Source organism: Lactuca saligna, chromosome 1 (genome assembly GCF_052625555.1).
Source record: "Lactuca saligna cultivar CGN05327 chromosome 1, ASM5262555v1, whole genome shotgun sequence".
In the NCBI taxonomy this organism is placed as follows: domain Eukaryota; kingdom Viridiplantae; phylum Streptophyta; class Magnoliopsida; order Asterales; family Asteraceae; genus Lactuca; species Lactuca saligna.
Genome location: NC_136417.1, coordinates 45163644 through 45191227, shown reverse-complemented (window position 1 = coordinate 45191227; position 27584 = coordinate 45163644). Strand labels below are relative to the sequence as shown.

The window sequence follows — 27584 nt, the reverse complement described above, 5'->3', positions numbered from 1 at the left end:
GCGAACATTTAAAGTCTTAATGTTCATTGGATAAGGATTAATTCACCTGACTCACCCAAAATCTCTTCTAGAACGGGGTTATCCTTATCGATCTCGAACCTAATTTCTCTTCCAATAAAAACATCTTTTCAATTTTTCTGAGGTTCTGAAAACCGGAGGGTTCATTCCCATCTGGGTCAACAAAGGAGTATACAGGGGGTGGTTCATTGTTAAGGTCTAAGGAAATTTTAATTGGGACCTCGATGGATCCTGGTGATCTAGATCTTCTCCATTTTTGTGAGGTTCTGTCATGTGCCTGGGCCGGGTTAATATTCATGCCATTGGCATTAGGAATTTGATTTGGAGCCGCAGACGGGAATGGACCAAACCAACCAGGTGGGACATAGTTGGAGTGTGACATCCCCAAAATCACGGCCAGAAAAGACCGATTTTGTTTATGCTTTATAAAAATCAGAGTACTTCATTTTATAAAAAGGTTGCGGAATTTGTTCCCAGAAATACACGATAAATACGTTATTAAAACATTTTCGAAGAAACGTATTTTTATTCATCTTAAAACGTTTGGGATGTCATCGTTAATACAGAAACATAAGCATAAACAGAACTTACATTTATTTACACTAGTGATCTACATCTCTTTAAATCTCTCAGTGTAAAGTGACTTCATATCAACACCTGTGATATACATAAACTGAGTGGGTCAGGTTGGGAAACCTGGTGAGTACATAGGGTTTTCAACCGACAATAATATAATTGTTATGTTTAATCATCAAACAATTAACCCCATTACCCATCCCCGTTATCTTCTTTACTCTTAAGGATTTAACCTAAGAGTCGTTTATCCTGCATTTGTTTATTCCGAAGTCCCTTACTTCCAGGGTTATAGGACTGGCACTAAATCCATAGCTGCCGATGTTAGTTCGTAAAGCACTAATTCCATAGCTGCTATATCCTACTCATCGGGTACTAAATCCATAGCTACCAGCGTTCAACAGGTACTAAGTCCATAGCTACCAATTCCTACAGGTACTAAATCCATAGCTACCAGCGTCTAACTAATAGGTACTAAGTCCATAGCTACCAATTTCTAACAGGTACTAAATCCATAGCTACCAACGTTTGACATGTACTAAGTCCATAGCTACCGGTGTTTGTCCCATAGGCACTAAGTCTATAGCTGCCAATGTATACTCACGTCATCTTCAATCTCTCATCATCTATCTACCCATCATCATACCCCACATATTCGTATATATAAAATATGTATACAGTTTAAATCCTTTAAAACATGTATAAAATGTTCATCCAACATAGACAGCAAGTATTCAGATAATATGCACACATAGCACGTAGTTTATATTAAATACTTCATATCTATGTGTAAGATGAAAGGGACTATGCACTCACCTGATTAGGTGGTGATTCCGAACTCAGACAGCACTTCGTTATCTCAAAACAATTTTCCTCGACAAAACCTAGTATCAATACCACTAGGGTTTAGTTTTTAACGTTAACCACGACTAATTAATAGTCTAGCTATTATTACTATTATATAAGCGTTAAATAACACTCACTATAACTCATAATAATAGTCCAAATAATTATTTTAAGGTCCTAATAATGTTACTATAATTAAATAAAATCTATATTAAATATAGTATAGGCGTAGCTCACTTACAGCGAGTTTTTATTAAAAACCGGGCTTCGCTGGAGCAGCGTTTCCAAGCCGAAAGCTTTTCTTCTCGGAGCCTTCGGGCGCTCCGGGGCTTTCTTCTCGTGCTAGGGAGGTTCCGTAGACTTGGGAGGGGTTTAGGGAGGCTAGAGAGAAGTTAGAGAGAGAAAGAGAGGCTTATGGTGTGAAGAAAATATGAGGAGTTCACCCTTGTATTTATAGGAGTTTTATAGTAAAGTAGCCTCTAAGCTTCGTCCGTAACTTTTGCATACGAGCTCCGTTTTTGTCTGTCTTTTTACCATTGAGATCCTATTAATGAGATCTTCAACTTTCGTTTAGACCTCGTTAGCTAATTCCCATTCTATCTCGGATTTACAAAACTGTATCGAATTCGCCGCGCTCGAAAAGTAGGGACTAAGCTTCGTCCATAACTTTCGCATACGAGCTCCATTTTTGTCTGTCTTTTTACCGTTGAGTTCCTATTAATGAGATCTTCAACTCTCATTTAGACCTCGTTGGCTAATTCTCATTCTATTTTGGATTTACAAAACTGTATTGAATTTGTCGCGCTCGAAAAGTAGCGACTAAGCTTCACCTATATCTATCTCATACTATCTCCGTTTTCGACGTTCTTTATATCCATGCGTAGGTAAAAATAATATCTACAACTTTCATTTTGGCTCCGTCGGCTAATTCTCGACCGATCATAAATTTAACAGTAGGAGGCGTTTAGACTGTTTGATCACACCATAACACATCGCAACCATGTTCTAAAAAGTCAAACCATACATCCCATCAAAATATCATAGTACAATCCCAGTAAATCTCGTAAATGCGGAAACCGAAGAGTGTGTGTGTATGATGTGCAGCTACCGCGTCGGCTTCTTCCCTTTCGGTGCAGAGGTACCTGAAAACAAAACTGTAAACGTAAGCACAAAGCTTAGTGAGTTTCCCCCAACGTACCACATACCATACAAACACATAACATACGTACTGCCAGGCTATTCTGGGGTGCCTGACTACCCGGTACGGCCATTCTGGGGTGCCGACCTACCCATACGGCCATTCTGGGGTGCCGTCTTACCCGTGTCAAGCCATTCTGGGGTGCTGACTACCCATGTCAAGCCATTCTGGGGTGCTGACTACCCATCGGTCCTAACACCCGATCCTCGGGGACTGGTCCCCTCCCGCTACCTCTATCGCATAACATGACAGACCAACATACAAGCATACCATCACATACAGTCAGAAAATTCTGGGGTGTCTGACTACCCAGCGGTCCTAACAACCGAACTCTACTACTATTGCATATAACATATCATGATAGCATGTAACATAACAGGTAATAGCAAACCTAGATGATATCACAAAGACAATCATCTATCATACGTCTCCTACTGGTGGGCCGGCATTGTGGCCTTAGACCCACCGCTACTGGAAGGTAACTCACCTCAAAGTAGCTGCTGAACTGATCGGAAACTAACTGACTGCTGCTGCTCCGGGAGTCCTCCGGCTGCAATTCCCACAACATACTCAATCAAACACTGCTAACTGTCCTTTAGAGAAAATGACCATTTTATCCCCGGTCTAGCTCTAAGCCAATGCTAGAGTCAACTTTCAGTTGACCCGACTCGCCGAGTGGATCTCCACTCGCCGAGTCCCTAGCAAACCATTGTCCTGGGTCCCTGGTTCTACTCGTTGAGTCGGGCAATGACTCGACGAGTTCACCTTCTAACTGTCATTCAACTCCTTCATCCTACTCGCCGAGTTGTATGAACAACTCGTCGAGTTCATCTTCATCCGAAGAACACTTTATGCTAAGACTCGCCGAGTTGTATGAACAACTCGCCGAGTCTGTTCTTGATCTATGAAGATTGCCTTGGACTCGCCGAGTCAGGGCATTGACTCGCCGAGTCCTAACATGGGTGAGTTCAGCTCCCAACTTACCGAGTCACCCCCTGTGACTCACGGCTCAACTCGATACATCATGAAGGGACCACATCGGTGACTCGCGACCAGACTCGCCGAGTCACCGCCATGCATCCACCAAAAACACCGATTTACTCGATTTCAGTCCATGCCATTCATAGATCTGGACTTCTAGGACACAAATCACACGTAAAGTTTCCAACTTTACGTGTGGATATTCACTAATGTGGATTTTAGGGTGCAAAATGCCTCAAAAGGGTAGATCTAGGATGAACAAGCCACATGGGGCCATAAAGCTAACAGATCTGAGCTCCTGGAGCTCAATCTTGCCTAGATCTAAAGGTTAATCCACTTATTACGAAACATTAAGCACAAACAAGCTTGAAGAATTGCTCAAGGGTGTCCCAAATGAAATCCTAAGCATAGAAACAGGGGAAAAACGAGATATACCTCAAGGAAGATGTTGAAATGACAAAAAGATGGCTGATCTCCTTCTCCTCTTCTTGATCTACTCCTCTTTCTCCTCAAAACCTTCAAGAACACACCAAAAACACTTCAATCTCTCAAGGAAACAAGGGAAAACGATGTTGGGGGAGTTCTGGGGGTGAATGGGGACGAGTTGGGGCGGAATGAGGGTTTAAATAGGGTGCAAACCCTTGAAACTTAGGGTTTCATCCAACAGCGGTGACTCGCCGAGTCCAGGATATGGACTCGCCGAGTCGCCCACTTAAACGTGTCCTGAGTCTCGTCCCTACTCGGCGAGTCGGACCTTATGACTCGCCGAGTCCAAGGCTAAATTAGGGCAATGCTCAAATAAAATTCACATACCGGAAACCAGGTGCTACATCAGCAAATCTAATGAATCCAAAGCATTTTCTATTCTTACATTTTCTTTCTCCAAAGTAAACATTTGTTAATCTCCCGAATGGCGAGAAAATTTTCTTGAACTCCTCCTTTGAAGTTCCGATTGGGATGTTGGTAACATAAAAGTTGGTTACATTTCTCTTCACTGAAGTATTGGTCGGTTTTTTTTCTCCTATGTATGCACGACCATCCGTCTTCCATATAGCAAAAGTCTTTCAAAATCAGCTAATGAAAATAACCTCAGTTATAGTTGGTTCTATAACTCACATTATGTACATACAAGGCACATACTCTAGCCCCATCATATATACATATACATTTGAATAATTAAGTGTTTAAAATTTAGTCGATGAAACTTAGAAAAGTTGTTCATTTCTTAAAAGTAGAAATTAAAGTAGACATAATTGGGTTTATTTGAACAAGCTTCCTGTTGAAATATATATTCTCTTATTCAAACTTAACATTAATTAAGAAAAGGTAAGGTTTGTATTTTTTACTATTCTATAGGGTGTATTGTGAAATGTAGTGCGTAGGTGATAATCTTCGGGTTTACACACGGACCCTATACAGGTTTGGGTGCTCCATGGAGCTGCTTGCTCCGAGAGTACTTAATGTGTTAATTGTTATCAGTTGTATTTATTCCTCATGATATTTGTTTAGAAGTGTTCTCTCTTTCTCTATAGATTAGGTTTTCTGTAAGGGTTTTGTTCCAGAGATTTTGATATATAGTAACTTGTTATCAGGTTTTCATTTGAGTGTAAGAGAGTTTGTGTAGTGAGATTTCCTTTGTATTTGTTTGATGTAAACCAACTGTTTCATAGTGAATGAAATGTTGATGTTGGGAAATCGTTGAGTTTATCTTTTCGTACATGGTATCAGAGCTTAAGGCTCCTTCATCTTCTTCATCGATGTTCATCAGAGGATTACGACTCAGAACAACGTCTTAAAAGGTTGTTTCTAACTCCTTTTCATTTCTTTTGTTGTTTCTGGTTGATCGATCGATTTAGGGTTTTCGATTTAGGTTTTTATCATTTTTTCTTTACGATCTTTACGATCCTAGTACTGTGATAATTTTTTGTGGTTCATTGCAGGTGTTCATGCCTTATACTTGTTCTGGTCGCTTGATAGTTGAACATCGATTCCTTTACAAACGGCCCTTCTTCAATCTATTAATCTGTTTAGTCTGAAATAACTCACTAGGGGTCGGATTTCATCACCGATAAACCCTACGTTGAGAACGGACAAACAGAGTCGATTCGTCTTCGTCTCGTCTTACGAAGCACTGTAAGGGTTTTCTTGTTCCCTATTTTCTCTCTTTTATATCTTGTGATTGGGAGATCCTGGTTGTTTTGTATACACCAGTTATTTTTTTTTTCTTGCTTGTTTCAGTTTGTTTTTTCTTTGACTATGTATTGATTGTCTTGGGCCCCGATAAACGTAGTGACCATCTGGACTCTAAGTCAATACATAATTCTGATTTTGTATTTCTTGTTTACCTGATTAATTGGCTGATTGTTATTGAGTCAGTCTTGGTTGATTGTGGTGATCAAATTGTATGTTTGTTTGTTCTTTGTGTTGTTCATATGGTTGGTCCTACTGATTCTCCTGGTAGTAGTGGAAAGGATGATCAAGTTAATTTTGGTGATCCTCTTTTTGTTCATCCTTCTGATAATTCTGCTACTACTATTGTTACAATAAAATTAACTGGTAATGAGTATTTTAGACTATGGAAAAGTTCTATGTTTAGAGCACTTAGGGCTAGAAATAAACTTGGATTTCTAGATGGTTCTTTTCAGAAAACTAAGGTAGATGAGTCTAAAAGGTATTAATGGGATAGAGCTAATGCTGTAGTTTGTTCTTCGCTTCTGTTATCTATATCTGATTCCATCTATCAGAGTCAAGCTTATTCTGATGTAGCTGAGGATATTTGGAACAGTCTTTTTGAAACCTATAATAAGTCAGATGGATCTGTTGTTTTTAATATTCATCAACAGATCAATACTTTAAAACAAAATTGAATTTCTCTTTCAGACTACTTTAATCAACTTGACTCTCTGTGGAAGGAATTTGATGGTCTTACTAGTCTTACTGAGTATACATGTGAAGCATCTATTAAACTTCAGGATCATTCTAATCTTATGAAACTTATGCAGTTTCTTAGTAGTCTAGATGATTCATATAGTCAAGTCAATAGTCATATTCTTCTCATGGAACCTTTACCTACTGTCAAAACTGCTTTTTTCCATATTGTATAGAGAAGAGTCACTTCAAAGAAATGGTTCTTTGTCTTCTCTTCGGTCCTCTAAGTCTCAGTCTACTGCTTTCAATAGTATGTTTAATAATAAATTTAACTCAAGCAACTCTAATAAGAGTACAAATCAAGTTGTTCAATGTAAAAATTATGGTATTAAAGGTCATTCAATTGAGAAATGCTATAAGATAATTAGGTATCCAAAAGATTTTAAACAAAAAATTGAATTAAACAGTCAAAAGGGTTGTTCTGCTAATTCTGTGACCACCTCTTCTGTGAGTTCTAATGCTCCTTTCTTAACTAATCTAGTTGGAGATTCTGAGTTTCATCAGCTTACTAAGGGACAATACATCAAGTTTTTGCAATTAATAAATGATAAACAAATCTGTGATGAAGCACCTGCAAGTGCTAACATGGTAGGTACTTGCTTGTTTCAAGCTTTTAATTCTTCTTTTGATTGTCAAAAATGGATTGTTAACTCTGGAGCCAATCAACGTATGATTGCTTCTGAATCCTTTCTTCATGACACTGTGGATGTGTCTAAATTGAATCTTCTGTTAAGTCACCCTAATGGTACTTCTGCTAAGATTGAGAAGATTGGTAATATGAATATATCTAATTCTTTAACCTTGTTTGATGTTTTTGCTGTACAAGATTTTAATGTAAACTTGTTGTCTCTCTATAAAGTTTGTATAGATAGTAATTGTGATGTCATTTTTAATAAGCATAGTTGTAAAATTCAGGGTTTACAATCAAAGGAGATCGTGGGGAATGGTAAAGAATCTGGAGATCTCTATTATATGAATAGTGTGCCTTCAGGTAATTTTCCTAATGTTAATCATTCCTCATCTGTTTGTTGTGTGTCTAAACTTACATGGCGTTATAGGCTTGGAAACCCCTCTGACAAAGCTTTAGTATCTCTAAAACATAAACTTAATTTTGAAAATGGTGTTCTTCCTCATTGTGATGTGTGTCATAGGGCTAAACAAACTAGAGAGTCTTTCCGTGTTAGTCAACATGTCACATCTAGTCTTGGTGAATTAATTCATCTACATGTGTGGGGCCCTTATAGAGTGATCACATCAGAAGGATTTAGACATTTCTTGATCATTGTGGATGATTACACTAGAGCTACATGGGTTTATTTGTTAAAATCTAAGGAAGAAGTTTTTGGATGTGTTTCTGTGTTTTTTAATATTTTGCTTAATCAATTTGAAGTTAAAGTTAAAACTGTTAGGATAGTTACTGGTTTCCTAGTATATTTTGGAGGATCTCTAGTCTTCTGGAAAAGCATGAAACAAAGTATTGTTTCTCATTCTTCAACTGAGTCTGTATATAGGGGTCTAGGATCTGTGGCTTGTGAAGTGTTGTGGATCTTGAAATTGTTATTTGATTTTGGAATAACATGTTTAACTCCTGTGAAGGTTTTTTGTGACAATGAGTCTGCTATTAAGTTGGCTTTGAACCCTGTGTTTCATGTAAAAACTAAACATTTTGAAGTTGATCTTTATTTTATCCGTGAAAAAATTGAAAAGGGTATTTTCAAAATAAATAAGACTGAGTCGTCAAATCAAACTGCAGATATTTTGACTAAAGCTTTGGGTGTTAGTCGGCATGGGTTTTTTGATGTAAACCAACTGTTTCATAATCAATGAAATGTTAATGTTGGGAAATCGTTGAGTTTATCTTTCTGTACACTTCCATACCCATTTATATATAGATGATATATAGATGAAAGTAAATCAAGTTAACCAACGATGCAAAGAATTAATAATTCTCAAAAAATATTGAAATGACTCATAGCATTAAATAACAACCAAAACCTAGCATTAAATCTGACAACGTTTACCCACCAAAGCATAATTTCAAGAAGGTGACAAATTTTTTTTACTATAAATAGAGGGTGCCCTTGCAGCCCTAAAATCACACCACCAATTAAGAGCGAGCAGTGAGGAGTGAGAAGGAAACATATAAAGAAAACATGTTGAATTCTCAGATCAACCAATTTCACTCTTTCCATAACTTGGTCACACTCCAAAAGCCCTTCTTAGCTAGAGCTGTTGACGCCACCCATCACTCCTCCTCCTCCGCCTACTCCCATACCGCTCTTCTCCTGCCCACGGTCACAAAGAAATCCAATGCCACACGCACTCGACGTAGCTCAGCTGGTAAAATAAAATCCCGCTGGTTAACTTCTTATCTTGATAATAAGACCAAAGTCACCGGTGTCATCCACACCAAATCAACATATCTATCCAGTCTAACACCTAGCAGCCTTCTTGACGACGTTGATAGTTGGCTTTATTCTTCCGTGAAGCTCGAGTTCGTTTTTCAGGAACTTGATTGTACGTATACCTACTTTTCACAGTCACGTAATGCTGTGTAATTTCGAATTCAAAATAACTATATACTAAGCTTTAATCAAATACTGTATACATTATCTTACGTAACGCGCATAATATGGTATAAAAATTGGAGTTGATTTTGATACAGCCCAAGGTAAGCCGAAGAAGAAGACAGTGAAAGCACCCTATGATCACTTAGGTGGGCAATACACCTTCGAGTTTAACGTCGATGATGATTTTGGGGAGATCGGAGCTGTGCTGGTTGAGAATGACTACCGCAACAAGATATATATACAGAAAATTGAAGTCGACAAACCTAAAAAAGTTACCTTCACATGTAATTCATGGGTTCATTCCAGTTATGATAACGACCAGAGGAGGATCTTCTTCGCTGACAAGGTTTAATTTACATATATAACATGTTTCTGTTTACTAGCAGATCGCATTGGTGTATGGCAGCCATTAATGTATATCCCTTAATCTATTTGTAATTTGTACAGTGTTACCTGCCATCGAAAACGCCAGAAGCCCTCAGATCGCTGAGAAAGAAAGATTTGGAGTTCATTCGAGGCGATGGCCAAGGAGAGCGTAAAGATTTCGAAAGGATTTACGATTATGATGTATACAACGACCTTGGAGATCCCGACAATAAGAGCTCAGATCTTGCACGGCCGGTGCTCGGTGGCAACAAATTTCCTTACCCTAGGCGCTGCCGTACTGGTCGGAAAATGTCCTCTAAAGGTACGTAGATATAACTAACAAAACCATTAAATTAATAATATATCTAAGATGGTTGTTTACAATTGAAACATGTTGAATAACAGATCCGCTGACTGAGACAAGATCTTCAAATCCGTTTTATGTACCAATCGACGAAGATTTTTCAGAGATAAAGTCGGTATCATTTGGAGCGAGGACTTTGTATAACTTGCTCATTGGTGTTATACCCCGTCTAGGCACCGCTTTTACAGGAAAAGACGAAGACTTTCGTTTATTCCAGGATATAGAGTCGCTTTTTGACGAAGGAGTTGTTATTAATGGTACTAATAAAGATGCTGCAAATGTTTTGCCTAGAATTGTCCATAAGGTTGTTGACGCCGTGGATGACCTTCTCAAGTTTGATCCACCTGAAACTATCCAGAGTAAGCTCGCATATATGCATGCATTATACTTACTCTTTTTAAGTTGTTTGTGATCAGCTTCTTACAAAAGTTAATTTTCTATACATTAATTGCAGGGGACACGTTCTTTTGGCTCCGTGATGATGAATTCAGTCGACAAATGCTTGCTGGTGTCAATCCTTGCAGCATACAGTTGGTTACGGTATATATATCACAACAAATTGAGAACGTTTTCCAACACATAGTTATATAATTAATGAAAAATCATAAGGTGACTGTGTTTGTGTGTGTGTGTGCAGGAATGGCCATTGATGAGTAAATTGGATCCTAAAGTTTACGGGCCACCTGAATCAGCAATCACCAAGGAGATTGTTGAGCGAGTGATTGGAGGTTTCATGACTTTCGAGGAGGTAATGAAAAACAGAAGGCCGATTACTTTATGGAAACTTCATATCTTTTAATACACCAAATTCCATTATGATATATATATATATAATTGTCATGTTATAGCTAGACTAGAGATGCTATTACGATTGTGAAGTTGTAGTAAAGTTGAAAATCAATCATGTTCTTTCAGGCTTTGGAACAAAAGAAATTGTTCGTGTTGGATTACCATGATGTACTATTGCCATACGTAAATAGAACAAGAGATATTGATGGGATGACTCTATATGGTTCAAGGACTTTAATGTTCCTTACTCCTGCTGGAACGTTGACCCCAGTTGCCATAGAGTTGACTCGCCCGTCTTCAGAATGGCAACCACAGTGGAAGCATGTATACACACCTTCTTTGGGTGCCACTGGTTCTTGGCTATGGAAGATAGCCAAGGCTCATGTCCTTTCTCATGATTCCGGTGTTCACCAGCTTGTTAGCCATTGGTAATGTATCGGTTCCTGTTTACTCATAAATCATACTACTTTAATTACACACGTACGTTTGTGTGTTTTTCCCTAGATCTCATTAATTCATAGGTGAGCTTAATTATCATGATTTGATTTGGCGTTGCTGCAGGCTAAGAACTCACTGCGCAACTGAGCCTTACATCATTGCCACCCACCGTAATCTTAGCACAATACATCCTATTGCACGACTACTCCACCCTCATTTTCGTTACACCCTGAAGATCAACGCCCTAGCTCGACAATCTCTCATTAATGCCGGTGGTGTTATAGAGTCGACATTCTCTCCTGGAAAATATTGTATGCAACTTTCTTCTGACGTCTATGATCAGTTGTGGCGTTTTGATCACGAGGCACTTCCAGCTGACTTGATAAGCAGGTGCCCTTAATTAATTTATGCAACTTTGCAATTTGACGACTATGGTTTATCACTTTTTGTATGGCACGCATGCGATCTCTATAGCTGGTTAATTATTTTATATATATTTTAATTTGTATCTTACAGGGGTATGGCTGTTGAAGATCCTACTGAACCACATGGTTTGAAACTAACAATCGAGGACTATCCATATGCAAACGACGGTCTAATCCTTTGGGATGCCATCAAACAGTGGGTTACGTCTTTTGTCAACAACTACTACCCACAAGCGAGCCTCGTAGAATCTGATGAAGAGCTTCAAGCATGGTGGAATGAAATTCGAACAGTTGGACATGGAGACAAGAAGGACGAATCATGGTGGCCACAACTCAAAACCCAAGATGATTTGATTGGAATCGTGTCAACTATCATATGGGTTACTTCTGGCCAACATTCAGCTGTGAACTTCGGACAATACGAGTATGCTGGTTATTTCCCAAACCGGCCAACCATCGCTAGAACAAAGATGCCTAACGATGACCCAACAGATAAAGAGTGGCAGACATTCCTAAACCGGCCTGAGGCTGCGTTGTTGAAATGCTTCCCTTCCAAAAAGCAAGCTACCACAGTCATGGCAGTTCTAAACGTTTTATCGACTCATGCCACTGATGAGGAGTACATCGGTAAAACTGCAGAGGGTCCATTTGAGGCGGAGCCAGCTATAAAGGTCGCATATGAAGAGTTTCGTGAAAGGATTGATGAGATGGAACGCACCATAGAGAAAAATAATGCCAATCGCAATTTAAGAAACCGAAGTGGTGCAGGGTTGCTTCCATACAAGCTTCTCAAGCCTTCTTCGGGACCTGGTCCTACCGGAGAAGGTGTTCCAAACAGCATCTCCATCTAGTTTAGTCATTTCATGCAATAAAGCTTTTCGAGATGATCGACGCTACATTAATAAGATTACTAAGTATGTTGTTGTGTTTCTTTGTCTTGTCCTTAACAAGATATAGTGTTGTTACTTGTTACCAACACGAGTAGTTGGAAATTTGGAATGTACCTAATTTGAAATAAAAGAATCTTGGTTCTAAGAATAGTTATGTTGTGTTTCTTTATCACATCAAACCCATTCAAAAATAATTCCACTACAAACTCATTATCAAAACCACTCACTTTCAAAAGTGGTTACCACTTCAAGTTTTTTTTTTTTTTTTTTTTTTCCTTTTCAATTTTTTACATTATTAGATTAAATTTAAAAAAATAATTCAAATAGAAACACACATTAAATTAAGAAAATTAAACTAAAACACTTTACATTAATTTTAAAACACATAAATTTAAATATCAAAATATTTAAAAAACATTAAAATAGATCTTAAATTACTTATTTATCCTAAATTACTTAAAAAACGTAGAACATACCAAGTAAAACATAAATATTACAACACACTTTTAATATTTATCACGGACTTATTGTTGGATATTGAGAAATGTCGCTAGATTTTCCGGGTCGAGATCCAGTTGTGGCTTTGTGTTTATGATTTGAAGATCGATAAGAGTGATTTTTGACGACGAACTTCCTCTGTTGCTTGGTATTTTTTTCTAGAAAACTTAAAATTTTATCTATGGCTTCCACAAGCCCGTCGTCGCTAGTTGTGGTTGCTCTTCCGCTTGAAGATGCCATCCGTTTTGCTCTATCCCTTCCTAGTGGTCGACAAAGTTGGACTTTTGGTGGACCCTCTGTATTGGCAACATCGAATTCATCATTGAGGTCTAGCCCATAACCCGCGTCTGAATCAAAAGTTCTTGGCGTTTTGTTGGAGTCGTTGATCGAGTCCGAATGCGATGTCTCCGGATTAAAGACCTATTTTGGACCGTTAAGGCAAACTTATCATGCTTTTTGGTGACCGTGTGGTATACCATTGTTGGTAACTTTGAATTTGTAGCACACGGTTGATAAAATGTTGAAATCATTGCAACCACTTTTATACATATTTTTTAGATTTTCAAATACGTCATTAAACTTTGTGCAAGTTGCGCGTAGATCATGTCATTTTATGTTGACCGCGTCGTACGACCGATCTGCTTGCCTTCCAAGTAGCGCGTGAAAGTGATCCAAAATACGATTCCAAAAACTTTTTTCGGATTGTGCGTTACTTCTTCTCAAGTCACACAATATGAAAATACTTTTGGATTAATGTCTAAGTCTGTAACCATATTTGGTAAATAATTAACCCAGTTGTGCATGGTCCTTTTGGGTTGCCTTCACCAAAACAACTTGACTGGAGAAATAATAGAGAAAGAGGTTATTATGATTTATTAATATATTATAAGAATAATAGATTAAAGGAGAAATCATATTTGTTTAATTAATATTAGTTAATAATTAATTAAGAATTAATTCTTTGATCAAATGTAATTAATTAAACTAGAAGGGTTGAATTGTAATTATGTGATAGTTGCAAAATAGGGCAATAGATGCCCCATGGATAGGGTGGACGAATTCAAGGTGATAAGGCCTTAGAATTCGTCTAAGATAAGGATTCTAGGCTTATCTTATCGACTGCTTGGTGGGCAAGTAACCAGATAAGGATATGGGCTGAAACCCTAATCTCTACCTTATACAATGTAACATCCGGATTCCCAGATATATTATTCTAATATTTTATTTTTTGGAAATTGTGAAGGAACTCGGCGAATTGATGCTTAGACTCGCCGAGTAGGGTCGCAGATTATCATCTGGGTTCGCGTTTGGACTCGGCGAGTCCATGCTGTTTAATGAAACCCTAATCCTCTGGGGTTGGAGCCTATTTAAGGGCACTCTTAGCCTCCTATTGCGGCTACCAGTCCCTTGAGAGCACCCTAAGTGAGCTAGATCGTTTGGGAGGAAGGAGAAGTCATATTTGATCTTTCTATCTTTGGTTTAGCATGAAGAAGGTGATCAAGAGCAAGAGGAGACCGAAGGAGGTGTGATTCTAGTGGTTTCAGAGTCCAGAGACTTCAACTTGAGGTATTTATTCGGACCTTCTTCAGTTTTGGTATTGATTCTTAGAGTTAGGGTTTTCTAACCTCTTTTGAGGATGATTATGTGGAGAAATTGGTTCCTTATCGAGTTTATGATTTGGATCTAGACGCAAAGAGGTCCATAGACCTTAACCCTTGGAGCTTTATGAGTTATCTTGGGAGTTATGAGCTTAGCATGCCATTTTTAGGGCTAAATCACCAAATGATACCATTTACATGATATATGAGTGTCAAGGTCTGGACTTTACATGATTATTATGCTTGGGAACGACAAATCTATGGATTAGAGGAACAGATCTAACCTCAGGAGGTCAATGGAGTTTGTGCATGGCACGTACTCGCCAAGTTGTTCTTGAGACTCGGCGAGTTGAGTCGTGGTAGCCCCGCGATTCTTACCTGGGGACTCGTCGAGTAAAGGGAGGATCCGGTTCGCGCTGAACCAGCTTCGCTTTGGAGCGAAGGACTGGTGGAAGTTTGTGACGGCGCATTATTCGCCTGCTGAGCTTGCTGCAGTGACTTGGGAGAGGTTCACTGCTATGTTCCGAGATAAGTATGTTCCCCAGTTGGAAAGGGAACGTTTGGCCCAGGAGTTTTTGACCCTCAAGCAGGGTACTGATTCTGTCAGAGTGATTACGAGGAAATTCCATGAGCGGGCGATGTTTTGCCCAGAGCACGTGTCCTCCGAGCAGGCACGTATGAGCTGCTATCTGAGCATTTTGAGGAGGAATATACGGGAGTTCGTGGCGAACTCGACGTATCGGACATTTGCTGAGCTTCAGGTAAATATCTGGAAGAGGGAGATAGAGCTGGAGACCCAGACTAGGGAGGAGGCTGAGTCTCAGGCGAGGGCTCAGCGACCGACACAGTCTCAGCCGGCAGCCAAGCGGGCCAAGCCCACTGATTTGCCATCTGGGAGTCAGAAGGGCCGCACTTGTGGCAAGTGCGCCAAGAGCCACGAGGGGGTGTGCATAGCAGGGTTTTGCTGCAAATGTGGCAAGGAGGGGCATATGGCCAGGGATTGCCCCAAGGGGTTTGCAGTATGCTTTCACTGCAACCAGACCGGACACCGCAAGGTAGAGTGTCCACAGTTATGAAGGACTACCCAGGGAGCACCTCAAGGATCTGCCCCTGCTGCTATCAGAGCTACTGAGAGTCGGCCAGTGAAGGTCGAGGTACCGAAGGCGCGAGGGAGAGCCTTCCAGTTGACCATGGAGGAGGTCCGCGCATCGCCCGATGTCGTGGTTGGTGTGTATTCTTTCGTATATTTACTTTTATGTTGAGATATTGTGCTTATATTATGATATGTGTAGGTACTTTTCTTGTGAATTTTGTACCTGCCTTGGTGTTATTTGACTCGGGTGCGAGTCGGTCTTTTGTATCTTTGTCTTTTAGTCAGCACATCAGTATTAATCGAGAGGTGATGAGTCGATCTCTAAGAGTTTCCATAGCTGACGAGAGAGCGGTGTATGCCACCGAGGTGATCCGAGGATGTGTACTCGAGATTTTCGGCGTCAAGTTTCCGATTGATCTAGTTCCTATTGCGATGGGAGATGTTTGTGTCATCATGGGAATGGACTGGTTGAGCAAGTTTGGAGCGGTTATCGACTGCAAGAGACAGCTGGTGACCATACGAGACCCTAGTGGGGGAGTTCTTACCGTGTATGGCGAGGGTATGCGTTCTGGGTCGGCATTTTGTTCAGCCGCTAGTGCGAGACAGAGTCTACAGCAGGGCTGTAAGGGGTTTGTAGCATATGTGATGGATACGAGAGTTGATTCAGAGAGACTGAGGTCAGTTGATGAGGTACCGATAGTGCGTGAGTTCCCGGATGTAGTTCCGGAAGAGTTACCAGGTGTGCCTCCCGAGAGGCAGGTTGAGTTCAGCATTGATTTATTTCCAGGAGCTGCACCTATCGCCAAGGCACCTTATCGCCTTGCGCCTCCAGAGATGCAGGAGTTATCCTCGCAGCTTCAGGAGTTGCTGGGGAAGGGGTTTATTCGGCTGAGCAGTTCGCCATGGGGAGCGCCCATCCTTTTTGTTAATAAGAAGGATGACTCACATCGAATGTGCATTGATTACAGGTAATTGAACAAACTGGCGGTCAAGAACCGTTACCCGTTGCCGACGATCGACGATTTGTTCGATCAGTTACAGGGAGCATCTTGGTTCTCTAAGATCGATTTGAGGTCGGGATACCATCAGGTGAGGATGCGAGATGAGGACATCTAGAAGACAACGTTCAGGTGCCGTTACGGGCATTACGAGTTCGTGGTGATGCCTTTCGGGCTCACCAATGCGTCGGCGGTGTTCATGGACCTCATGAACAAAGTGTGTAGGCCGATGTTGGATTGCTCGGTGATCGTGTTCATTGACGACATATTGGTGTATTCGAGATCCAAATAACAGCATGAGGAACATCTGAGAGAGATCCTTGGAGTTTTGAGATCAGAGAGGCTTTATGCCAAATTCTCAAAGTGTGATTTTTGGTTACGAGAGGTCCAGTTCCTAGGGCATCTTGTTAACCAGCAAGGGATATTGGTCGATTCGGCCAAGATTGAGGCGGTGATGAGTTGGGAGGTGCCGAGGTCACCTACAAAGATCAAGAGTTTCCTAGGATTGGCAAGCTATTATCGGAGATTTATCAGGGATTTCTCCAAGATCGCCGTGCCACTCACCAAGTTGACCCGGAAGGGCGTTGCTTTCTCATGGGGCCCAGAGCAGCAGGCCTCCTTTGAGACACTTCGTCAGAGGTTATGCGAAGCCCCGGTGTTAGCCCTTTTGGAGGGAATGGAGGATTTCGTGGTATATTATGATGCGTCGATATCAGGGTTGGGAGCGGTGCTTATGCAGAGGGGGCACGTGATAGCATATGCATCGAGGCAGCTGAAGCCTCATGAGGCAAGGTATCACACCCATGATTTAGAGTTGGGGGCAGTGGTGTTCGCCCTCAAGATCTGGCGTCACTATCTGTATGGGGTCCGGTGTACCATATAGATGGATCATAAGAGCCTGAAGTACTTTATGGATCAGCCCAGCCTGAACATGCGGTAGAGGAGATGGTTGGATGTGGTAAAAGATTATGATTGTGAGATCCTGTATCACCCGAGTAAGGCTAACGTGGTAGCTGATGCCCTGAGCCGTAGGACGGAGAGCGTCCTGATGCGAGAGGTTTGTATGAGATTGACAGTGATGAATCCGGTGTTGGACACCATTCAAGGGGCCCAGGCCGAGGCTGTGAGACCAAAAAACCAAAAGAGGGAACGAGTTATCGGGCAGGTATCGGAGTTCGTTACCGATAGCCGGGGACTTATGACATTTCAGGGTAGGATTTGAGTATCGTTTGTGGCCGGGACGCGTACCATTTTGATGGAAGAGGCACATCAATCGAAGTTCTCGATCCATCCCGGGGCCACTAAGATGTATCTGGACCTAAAGAAGGAGTATTGGTGGCCCTGTATGAAGAGGTATGTTGCATGGTTCGTTGAGAGGTGCCTAACCTATCGTCGGGTTAAGGCTGAGCACCAAAGACCGCATGGTAAGTTGCATCCATCAGAGGTTCCCGAGTAGAAGTGGGAACAGATTACTATGGACTTTATCACCAAATTTCCAAGGACTGCGAGGGGTGTCGATGCAATTTGGGTGATTGTAGACCGGTTGACAAAGAGCGCTCACTTCCTTGCTATTAGCGAGAGCTCTTCTGCGGAGAGACTGGCAGATTTGTATGTGAGAGAGGTGGTCTCGCGGCATGGAGTTCCGATCTCGATTGTCTCGGATCGAGATGTGCATTTCACTTCCAGGTTTTGGAAGAAATTTCATGAGGAGTTGGGTACGCGGTTGCATTTTAGTACTGCATATCACCCACAAACTGACGGGCAGAGCGAGCGGACAATTCAGACACTCGAGGACATGCTCCGAGCATGTGTGTTGGATTTTGGCGGGAGTTGGGACACATATTTTCCCTTGGTAGAGTTTTCATACAACAACAGCCATCATTTGAGCATTGGTATGCCACCCTTTCATACGTAGGTCGTGCTTCAAACGACTGAGCAGATACAACAGGTCAGACATATGTTGTTAACCGCTTAGAGTCGTCAGAAGAGTTATGTGGACAGGCGTCGGTCCGAGCTCGAGTTTCAGGTCGGTGACTTCGTACTCTTGAAGGTCTCTCCTTGGAAAGGAGTGATCCGATTCAGGAAGAGGGGCAAGTTGGGGCCTCGATATATTGGACCTTTAAGGGTGATCGCGAGAGTAGGTACGGTAGCCTACCGTTTAGAGCTACCTGCGGAGTTGGGTCAGATTCACGACACTTTTCACATGTCGCAGTTGAGAAAGTGTATTGTCGACGATTTGGCAGTGGTACCATTAGAGGATATTCAGGTGGATGTAGGCCTGAACTATGTTGAGAGACCGGTGACAATTAGGGATCGGAAGGTCAAGGTTCTGAGGAACAAGTAGGGGTGTGTATGGGGCGGTTTGGTTCGGTTATTGGTCAAAACCGAACCATAACCGTTATGATTGGTTAATGCATTTTGGTAGCCATTGGGTATGGTTAATATTGGTTATGGTTAATGGCTTTTGTCGGTTATCAGTTTTGGTTAATGGTTAATATTGGTTAACCATAATGTTCAAAATAATATAAATGGCGAAAGTATAGTGACATAAAAAATGAAAAGAGAATACAAAAAGTCCCCGGCACCAATGTTTGTAACCTAGCTTATAGTAATAGAATAAAATGTGTACATTTGATACTTAGAGTGAGATAACGCATAGTCGCATTCAAAATAAAAAAACATTCAATAAAAAGTATAAAAAATTAAAAAAATTGACATTAATAACTTCGTATATTGATAATTGATATTAACATTAAAATAAAGTCAAACATTCATACATGTTCATTGCGATTAAATCAAAAAGTATAAAATAAAATAGCTAAACATTTATATTACGTGTTATCTAGATAAAAAAAAAAAAACAATCACTCATATACATTCTTAATATATCATAAAGTGAAGAAAAACTAAAAACTTAACTTACCTAGAAGTTTTGATTATAAATTAAAAAAATTCTTCAAATAGAACTATAAAGTTAAAAAAATGTTCGATTAAGATTAACGACGTAAGAAGCATTCGATTAGGATTATGAATGTGAAGATTAAACTAATTGTGAATAATGTTTATAAATTATAGAATTAGCCGATTAGGAATTACAACATTAATCAATAATGTAACTCAATGCATGATTGGAAAATTGTCTGTCTACATAATCTACATGATCATCCTTTTATGGTTTGATTGCATGTTCATCTCCTGATAAGTGAGGATTAATGAATTATATTTTGAATATTTAATGAGTCTTAAATAAGTTTGACTATATTATTGTATATATAATCCATAATTTTTATGCATTAAAATATAAAGTTAGCGGTTCGATTAATAATGATTCAGTTATCCTATAAAACCATAACCGAACCGTTTGTTATCGGTTAACAAAAAATAGAAACCGAACCAACGGTTTTTAAAACGGTTCGGTTATTATGGTTCGGTTATATTGGTTAATTTGGTTATGGTTCGGTTTTTCAGTTATTATGCTCACCCCGAACAAGGAAGTGCCTCTGGTGCAGGTGCACTGGCAGCATAGGAAAGGGTCAGAGCTAACTTGGGAGCCGAAGCACGAGATGCGTGAGCAGCATCCAGAGTTGTTTGTAGAATGAGACTTCGAGGGCGAAGTCTGATTCTAGTGGGGGAGATTTCTAACATCCGGATTCCCAGGTATATTATTCTAATATTTTGCTTTTTGGAATTTGTGAAGGAACTCGGCGAGTTGATGCTTAGACTCGCCGAGTAGGGTCGCGGATTATCATCCGGGTTCGCGTTTGGACTCGGCGAGTCCACGCTGTTTAATGAAACCCTAATCCTCCGGGGGTTGGAGCCTATTTAAGGGCACTCTTAGCCTCCCATTGCGGCTACCAGTCCCTTGAGAGCACCCTAAGTGAGCTAGATCGTTTGGGAGGAAGGAGAAGCCATATTTGATCTTTCTATCTTTGGTTTAGCAAGAAGAAGGTGATCAAGAGCAAGAGGAGACTGAAGGAGGTGTGATTCTAGTGGTTTTAGAGTCCAGAGACTTCAACTTGAGGTATTTATTCGGACCTTCTTCAGTTTTGGTATTGATTCTTAGAGTTAGGGTTTTCTAACCTCTTTTAAGGATGATTATGTGGAGCAATTGGTCCCTTATCGAGTTTATGCTTTGGATCTTGACTCAAAGAGGTCCAGAGACCTTAACCCTTGGAGCTTTATGAATTATCTTGGGAGTCATGAGCTTAGAATGTCATTTTTGGGGCTAAATCACCAAATGAAACCATCTACATGATATATGGGTGTCAAGGTCTGGACTTTACGTGATTATTATGCTTGGAAAGGCTAGATCTATGGATTAGAGGAATAGATCTGACCTCAGGAGGCCAATGGAGTTTGTGCATGGCATGTACTCGCCGAGTTGTTCTTGAGACTCGGCGAGTTGAGTCGGAGTGACCCCGCGATTCTTACCTAGGGACTCGTCGAGTAAAGGGAGGAACTTGACGTGTTAAATGGGACTAAAGAGTTAAGTGGACATAGGTGGACTCGCCGAGTTGCCCAGGTGCACTCGCCGAGTCGGGTCAAAGTTTGACCGTTGACTTTGGTTGATTTTTAGGGTTTGGTCAACAATGAGGGCCCAAAAATATTAATTTTTTGTACTCCATTAATATACATCAACAACGATTAAAAAAAAAAAACTCAAACAGTGTAGATTCACACTGTGAATCTAAACTGTAAATATTTCAATTTTTAACATTCACAATATGAAAAATCTCGAACAATTCAGATACACATTGTGAATCTGAGAAGGTTCAAAAAAAAAAAAAAAAAAAAAAAAAAAAAAAAAAAAAAGTCGATCAGTGTAGATTCACATTGTGAATCTAAACTGTAAATATTTCAAATTTTAACATTCACAATGTGAAACAGCTCCGATCAAGTCAGATTCAGACTGTAAATCTGATTTATTATTATACACACTATGAATCTGATTTATTATTATACACACTGTAATCTGAGGAGGTTCATAATGTGAATCTGAACACGTTTACAATATGAATCTGAACAAGTTTACAATGTGAATCTGAACTGAAATATCATTTTTTTTTAAAATAAATATGAATTTTTGTTTAAAAAGTACAAAAAATATGAATTCTGATATATTTATTAATTTTTTTCTATAAAAAATAAACCTTAACTTTTTTCATTAAAGAAAATGAAGTGAGTTTTTTTCGAAAAAAAAAATTTCGTTATATATATATATATATATATATATATATATATATATATATATATATATATATATATATATATATATATATCATGGATCTCTATGGAAAAAGGACAAAAAATTATGAACAACGGTATATTCGTTTTTTTTTTTTTTTTTTGATAAAAAACATGGTTTAAAAAAATTTAAACGAAAAAAAGTGGTGAGTTTTTTTTTTAAATGGTGGATTTTTTGGTATAATCCGGTGTGTGTGCGTCCAATGTAAAAATGTACATTTTGATCGTTATGATTTCCGATGCTCACGATTGATTTTTTGGTTCCTTGGTTAATTATGGTTCTCTATTGAACCTCACCCTGTATATATATATATATATATATATATATATATATATATATATATATATATATATATATATATATATATATATATATATACAGAGAGAGAGAGAGAGAGGTTGGTTCAATTGAGAAAATAAAAAAGGTTAAGAATGGGGGAATCATTCTCAGCCACTCATTTAATCTAAGCATAAAAGACACGGCGGCAAACTTGTAAATATCGTAATAACCTTCAATCTCAAATACGTAACTATAGAAAATTCGATAACTGTTTGCTCATCATCAAAATTTTTCCTCCAACCTTCAATAATCATCCAGATTTCTTCAACTAAACCGAAATTTCTTCGTTGTTCATGAAATTGGAATCGGAGTTCTGGACTCGCAATCACAGTCGATATTGATGGACTTAGAATCGGTACTCACAGGTTCCCAATCGGATTTTCGGAAATCAAAATCAAATTGAGAAATCGATCAGAGATAGGATGTCGCATCTAAAGTCGAAATCGGAAGTATATGATGATTTTGAATTGATAACTTAATGTTTTTAACATTTTTAAAATAGTTAACTTGTTTGCACTCCAACTGTTTGATGAAATGTATAAACTAAATTACCACGTTATATTCACATATGAATATGTTTTCTCACCTGAATCTGTATATGATTATTAAAAACACAAAACAAATATGCAAGTCTGTATATTATTCATATGTGAATAACATATAAAAATGATATATATTTGTTAAAATACCTTCAATATTCATATGTGAATATACCTTGTAATATTCATATGTGAATATATTGTGTAATATTTATAAGTGAATATATCATCTAATATTCACAAGTGAATATACTCTGTAATATTCACATGTGATATAACATGTAATACTATGTAATATTCACATATGAAATATCATTTAATACTCATAAGTGAATATGTCATCTAATATTCACAAGTGAATATACTATGTTAATATTCACAAGTGAATTCATCGTCCAATATTAAAATATGAATATACTATGTTTATTATATGCTATATTCATATATGAATGATACTTAAATTGTAAAAAAAAATAATAATAATAAATAAATAAATCATACTTTTTATTCATAAGTGAATAACGAATGTACTGTAATAAAACCTGATGCATTGTTATTCATTTATGAATAACGATAACTGAAAATATAAATAAAAAAAAAATTATTTTATCTTAAAACTATATCAATATGGATGTCTATTTGTAAAGAATAAAAAATCATGAATTTTGGTATATTTAAAATCATTTTTTGATAAAAAATTTAAAAAAAAAAAAAAAAAAAAACTATGTTTTTCTATATATTAAGGTAATGATTAGCATAGTTTAAGGAAATATGTTATGTTGGAAAACACATGTGCATTCGTTTCTCATTTTCACCGGTACGTTGGAACCTTTTATCGTAAAAATAAATGATTGGCTGAGAATGATTCCCTCATTCTCAATCTTTTTTTTTTCTCAATTGAACCCTCACCTCTATATATATATATATATATATATATATATATATATATATATATATATATATATATATATATATATATATATATATATATATATATATATATATATATATATATATATATATATATATAGAGAGAGAGAGAGAGGGGCAATCCTTTACTAAAATATCTCTCTTCCTATCTCTCTTATATATATATATATATATATATATATATATATATATATATATATATATATATATATATATATATATATATATATGAGAGAGAGAGAGAGAGATATTTTAGTAAAGGATTGCCTCTAAGAACCTTTCATATATGCCCGCAAAGATCATCCTCTTGTTAAGAGGCAGCATATAGTAAACTTATATACAAAGTTTGGGCCGGATTATATATGTGGGCCGAGAATAGAAAGCATAAAAATCCACAATATAATTCACTAACATCATGCGCTTAAATTTCCAAAATCCATAACAACTGTTATACACTTTTTCATTACTAAGTAAGGTTCTATACGAACTAAACGTACAGCAAACTGTTAATAAACCGTTATGTGGGAATTCGTTTATGTTCGTTTATTTAATAAATGAACGGACACGAAGATTAATGAACAATGGTCTCGTTCGTTCAATTATATTCGTAAACGTTCGTTTATGTTCGTTCATTTTATGTTCAAATATGTTTAATCGTGTTTCATTACATTACTATATTATATGTTCATTTATGTTTATATATGTTCAATTATGTTGTTTTTATCTTTGTTCGTTTATGTTCGTTTAATTTGTTCACGAACATAAACAAACGAACATGAACAATGTAAATTGTTAAACGCATGAATATTAACAAGAAAACTCGTTCGTTTATCCGTTCGTGTTCGTTTATTTGTTCGGCTAACTTAAATGAACAAACATGAACAAACTCTCGTTTGTGTTCGTTCGGTTCGCTTACAGCCCTATTTACAACTCACTTTTTGTGATAAGCGCTTATATATGGAATAAAAATTATGTGCTTTTAGCATTACTACATCAAATTTATAATATAACATGGTAATCATGTCAATGTCACCATAAAAATTTTATGAGAAAAAAAGTAATGTCGCTTTTTTTAATTTCCTAACAAACGTAAATCATTGGGCCCAATGGTGCATCTCCACGTCTCCACATTAGATAAAAGTCAAATACGGCAAAAATACACGATACAAAATGAAATTTGGATATGCTTTTCATATTGTCTATAAGAAACATGATGTCGTGTCATGTCTTCTGTTATTCGTGTTTGTTATATTTGAATTAACTTTTCTTTACAAGAACTTGTGTGTTTGATGTGTTTTTATTTTTGTCGCGCTTGTCGTGTTTTTATTGAATCGTATTCGTGTTAACATGTTATCGTGTGATGTCTTGTTCGGTTTAAAGAAAATAATGTATCATGTCATTGTTAGGCAAAGATACAAAATGACCGACCCATTTTACATCCTAATATTACATGATTGTAGCATGCTTGCTTTATAGATTAAGCTTTTACTCAATCATATACCTATATATTATATTATATATACACACAATTAGTTAATGCCCTGGCCCATTGGGATCATGGGTTTCTAATCATACACACGTGAGAACTGAAGTCAAAGTCACTTTGAATTGTTGACAAAGATAAGCGAAAGAATAGTCACCAGATATATTCAAATAGGGTCACATGCATATATAGATGTTCCCTGAGAAAATGACTTTCATTGGTCTACCACCCAAATATGCATGTTCCCTCTCAAGTCTCAACAGGACTTCAGAAAGCTATATGTGTTACTTGGGACCACCCTACCAATCAAGAAAAGAATGAAAGAAAGCTCTTCAACAAATACATTTCAAACTACTAGAGAGATGAATGTACTAATAAATTATAAAAACCAAGAAAGACATCCGATTTAACAATTCCGATTGAAGTTTATTGATAATGAATTACACTAGCTATAGAAAAAGAAGTTAATTGTATTCTAAATGGTTGTGATTAAAAAGATAGATTAAACATTTTATAATATTTTTATTGTAATTAAATATGATTACATAATGCAAGTTAATCTCCAAGTCTCCACATTACATGAATATTGTAGCATGCTTGCTCTTTTTTATTCTTCTATAGCACAATCATGCATATGCTTTTTTTTTCTTCTAGTGGAATATCACCTAACTATTCAATTTCATTACAATACACCATATTATTTCATGAATCCACTCCACATTATGCAACATCAAGGTTAAATAACCACCATTGCATATTATAGATTCATATGCTTGACATTCAAGCGAAGTTGAACACCATGAAACCTTGATGTTATATGAGTCAAACAAGAAAAACAACGTAAATGTCAATATATATTCATTGATCGAAAATAGTAGAATTTGATGACATAATGTTTAAGAATATCTACAACCACATACAAAGTACCTTCATCGCCTCATTAGTTTCGACTCCTATTAAAAACAAAGTTTCATATATAATCTTGAAAAATGCATAGATTTTCAAGAAACACCATACCCTCTAAACTCTAAACTGTACCGAGTGTCCTTCCTTAGTATTATCATCGGGTAGACCAATCACTGTCTCCTTAAGAAGCTCAATAATGAGATGAAAAATACGTATTTTCACTTCACCTCGTTTAGGTGGAAGCCTTGCAATCGGTTTCAGTAACACCAAGCCTTTCATCATGTAGGTTGCGTACGTTTTTTCAAAAAGATTCAATCTTGGAGGAGCGAATGAATTTGATGTACATATTGAACTAGGAAATAAGTAGGATCACACATTTATACCCATACAAAGCCATCTGGGTCTTGCGTAATATCGTGGAAAACACGAAATTTAAGTGGCAATAATAGCTACATTTCTAATCATTCACACGTGATGATTGTAACATGAAGAGAATAAACAACTCAAGTCAATCAAGCCACATCAAATTGTTGACAAAAAGGGAAAGAATAGTCATTTCACTTTATAAATATATCCAACATGTTCCCTTTGAATAGGACTTTCATAGGTCTACCACACCAACATGTTCCCTTTGAAAGCTATGTCACTTGGCACCATCTCACAAACAAATTGTTGTTTTCTTGAAACATTGTACGGAACAATTAAAGCAACAAAAAATCAATAGTTCGAAAATAACAGAAATTTATGAGAAAAAGTAAAATCACTTTTTCCTAACAAGTGCAAATCATTGGGCACAATGAAGACATCTCCAAGTCTCCACATTACATGAATGTAGCATGCTTGCTTTTGCTTTTCTTTTGCATAATCATGCATATGTTTGTGTGGTCAAAAGTGGTCATGACTACCTTTCTAACTAGTGGGATACAATATAAAATTCTAAAGACTCATGGTTCCATTCCAATGCACCTAATTGTTCGATCCAATTCCATTCTGATTTTCGTAACATGCATTTATCAAATAAATTCATGTGTTTTTAGTAGACTATGTCATGGTAACTTGCTTCAAATGCTTACCATAGAAGAGCATAAACTCAAAACACGAAGAAAAATGACATAAATATCAAACCATATGTGTACATTCATTGATAAAAAAAGAGTAGATTATGATGACATAAGCTAAGACTAGTACTAAAATCCTCAAGCTTCATAATCTTGAAAATGTGTATATATTTTCAAGAAATATCATGATCATCCTTAGATAGCATATTTCGAGTAGACCAATCACTTTCTCCATATAAGCTCGATAATGAGACGAAATATACGTATTTTCACTTGACCTCTTTTAGGTGGAAGCGTTGCATTCAGTTTCATTAAAACCAAGCCTTTCATCATGTTGGTTTTTATTAAAATTTTCAATCTTGGAGGGAGATAATTTGATGTGTTGAAAGAAGATATGAATATGAGCACATATATATACACAAGGCCATGGGTTCTACATCTTGGACACTATAATGAAAGACTAGTAAATAGTAATTAGGTGAGAATGATAGCTATGTTTCTAATCATGCAC

At 37.7% G+C, this 27584-nt stretch overlaps 1 protein-coding gene across 1 annotated transcript; it reads left to right on the top strand.

The window, feature by feature from the left end:
- Positions 1 to 8656: 8656 nt before the first annotated feature.
- Positions 8657 to 12534, top strand: LOC145034874 (lipoxygenase 2, chloroplastic-like). Its single transcript, XM_078983435.1, has 9 exons — positions 8657 to 9061; positions 9210 to 9460; positions 9562 to 9802; positions 9886 to 10203; positions 10299 to 10384; positions 10482 to 10592; positions 10760 to 11061; positions 11195 to 11461; positions 11588 to 12534. Exons 1-9 carry the CDS (start codon positions 8698 to 8700, stop codon positions 12345 to 12347), a joined length of 2700 nt encoding a protein of 899 aa, XP_078839561.1. The 5' UTR covers positions 8657 to 8697; the 3' UTR covers positions 12348 to 12534.
- Positions 12535 to 27584: the final 15050 nt, after the last annotated feature.

Coding starts and splice junctions, on each gene's coding strand:
- LOC145034874 (XM_078983435.1), top strand. CDS start 8,698: ATGTTGAATTCTCAGATCAACCAATTTCACTCTTTCCATAACTTGGTC. Junction 10,204..10,298: donor TCCACCTGAAACTATCCAGA/GTAAGCTCGCAT, acceptor CATTAATTGCAG/GGGACACGTTCTTTTGGCTC. Junction 10,385..10,481: donor GCAGCATACAGTTGGTTACG/GTATATATATCA, acceptor GTGTGTGTGCAG/GAATGGCCATTGATGAGTAA.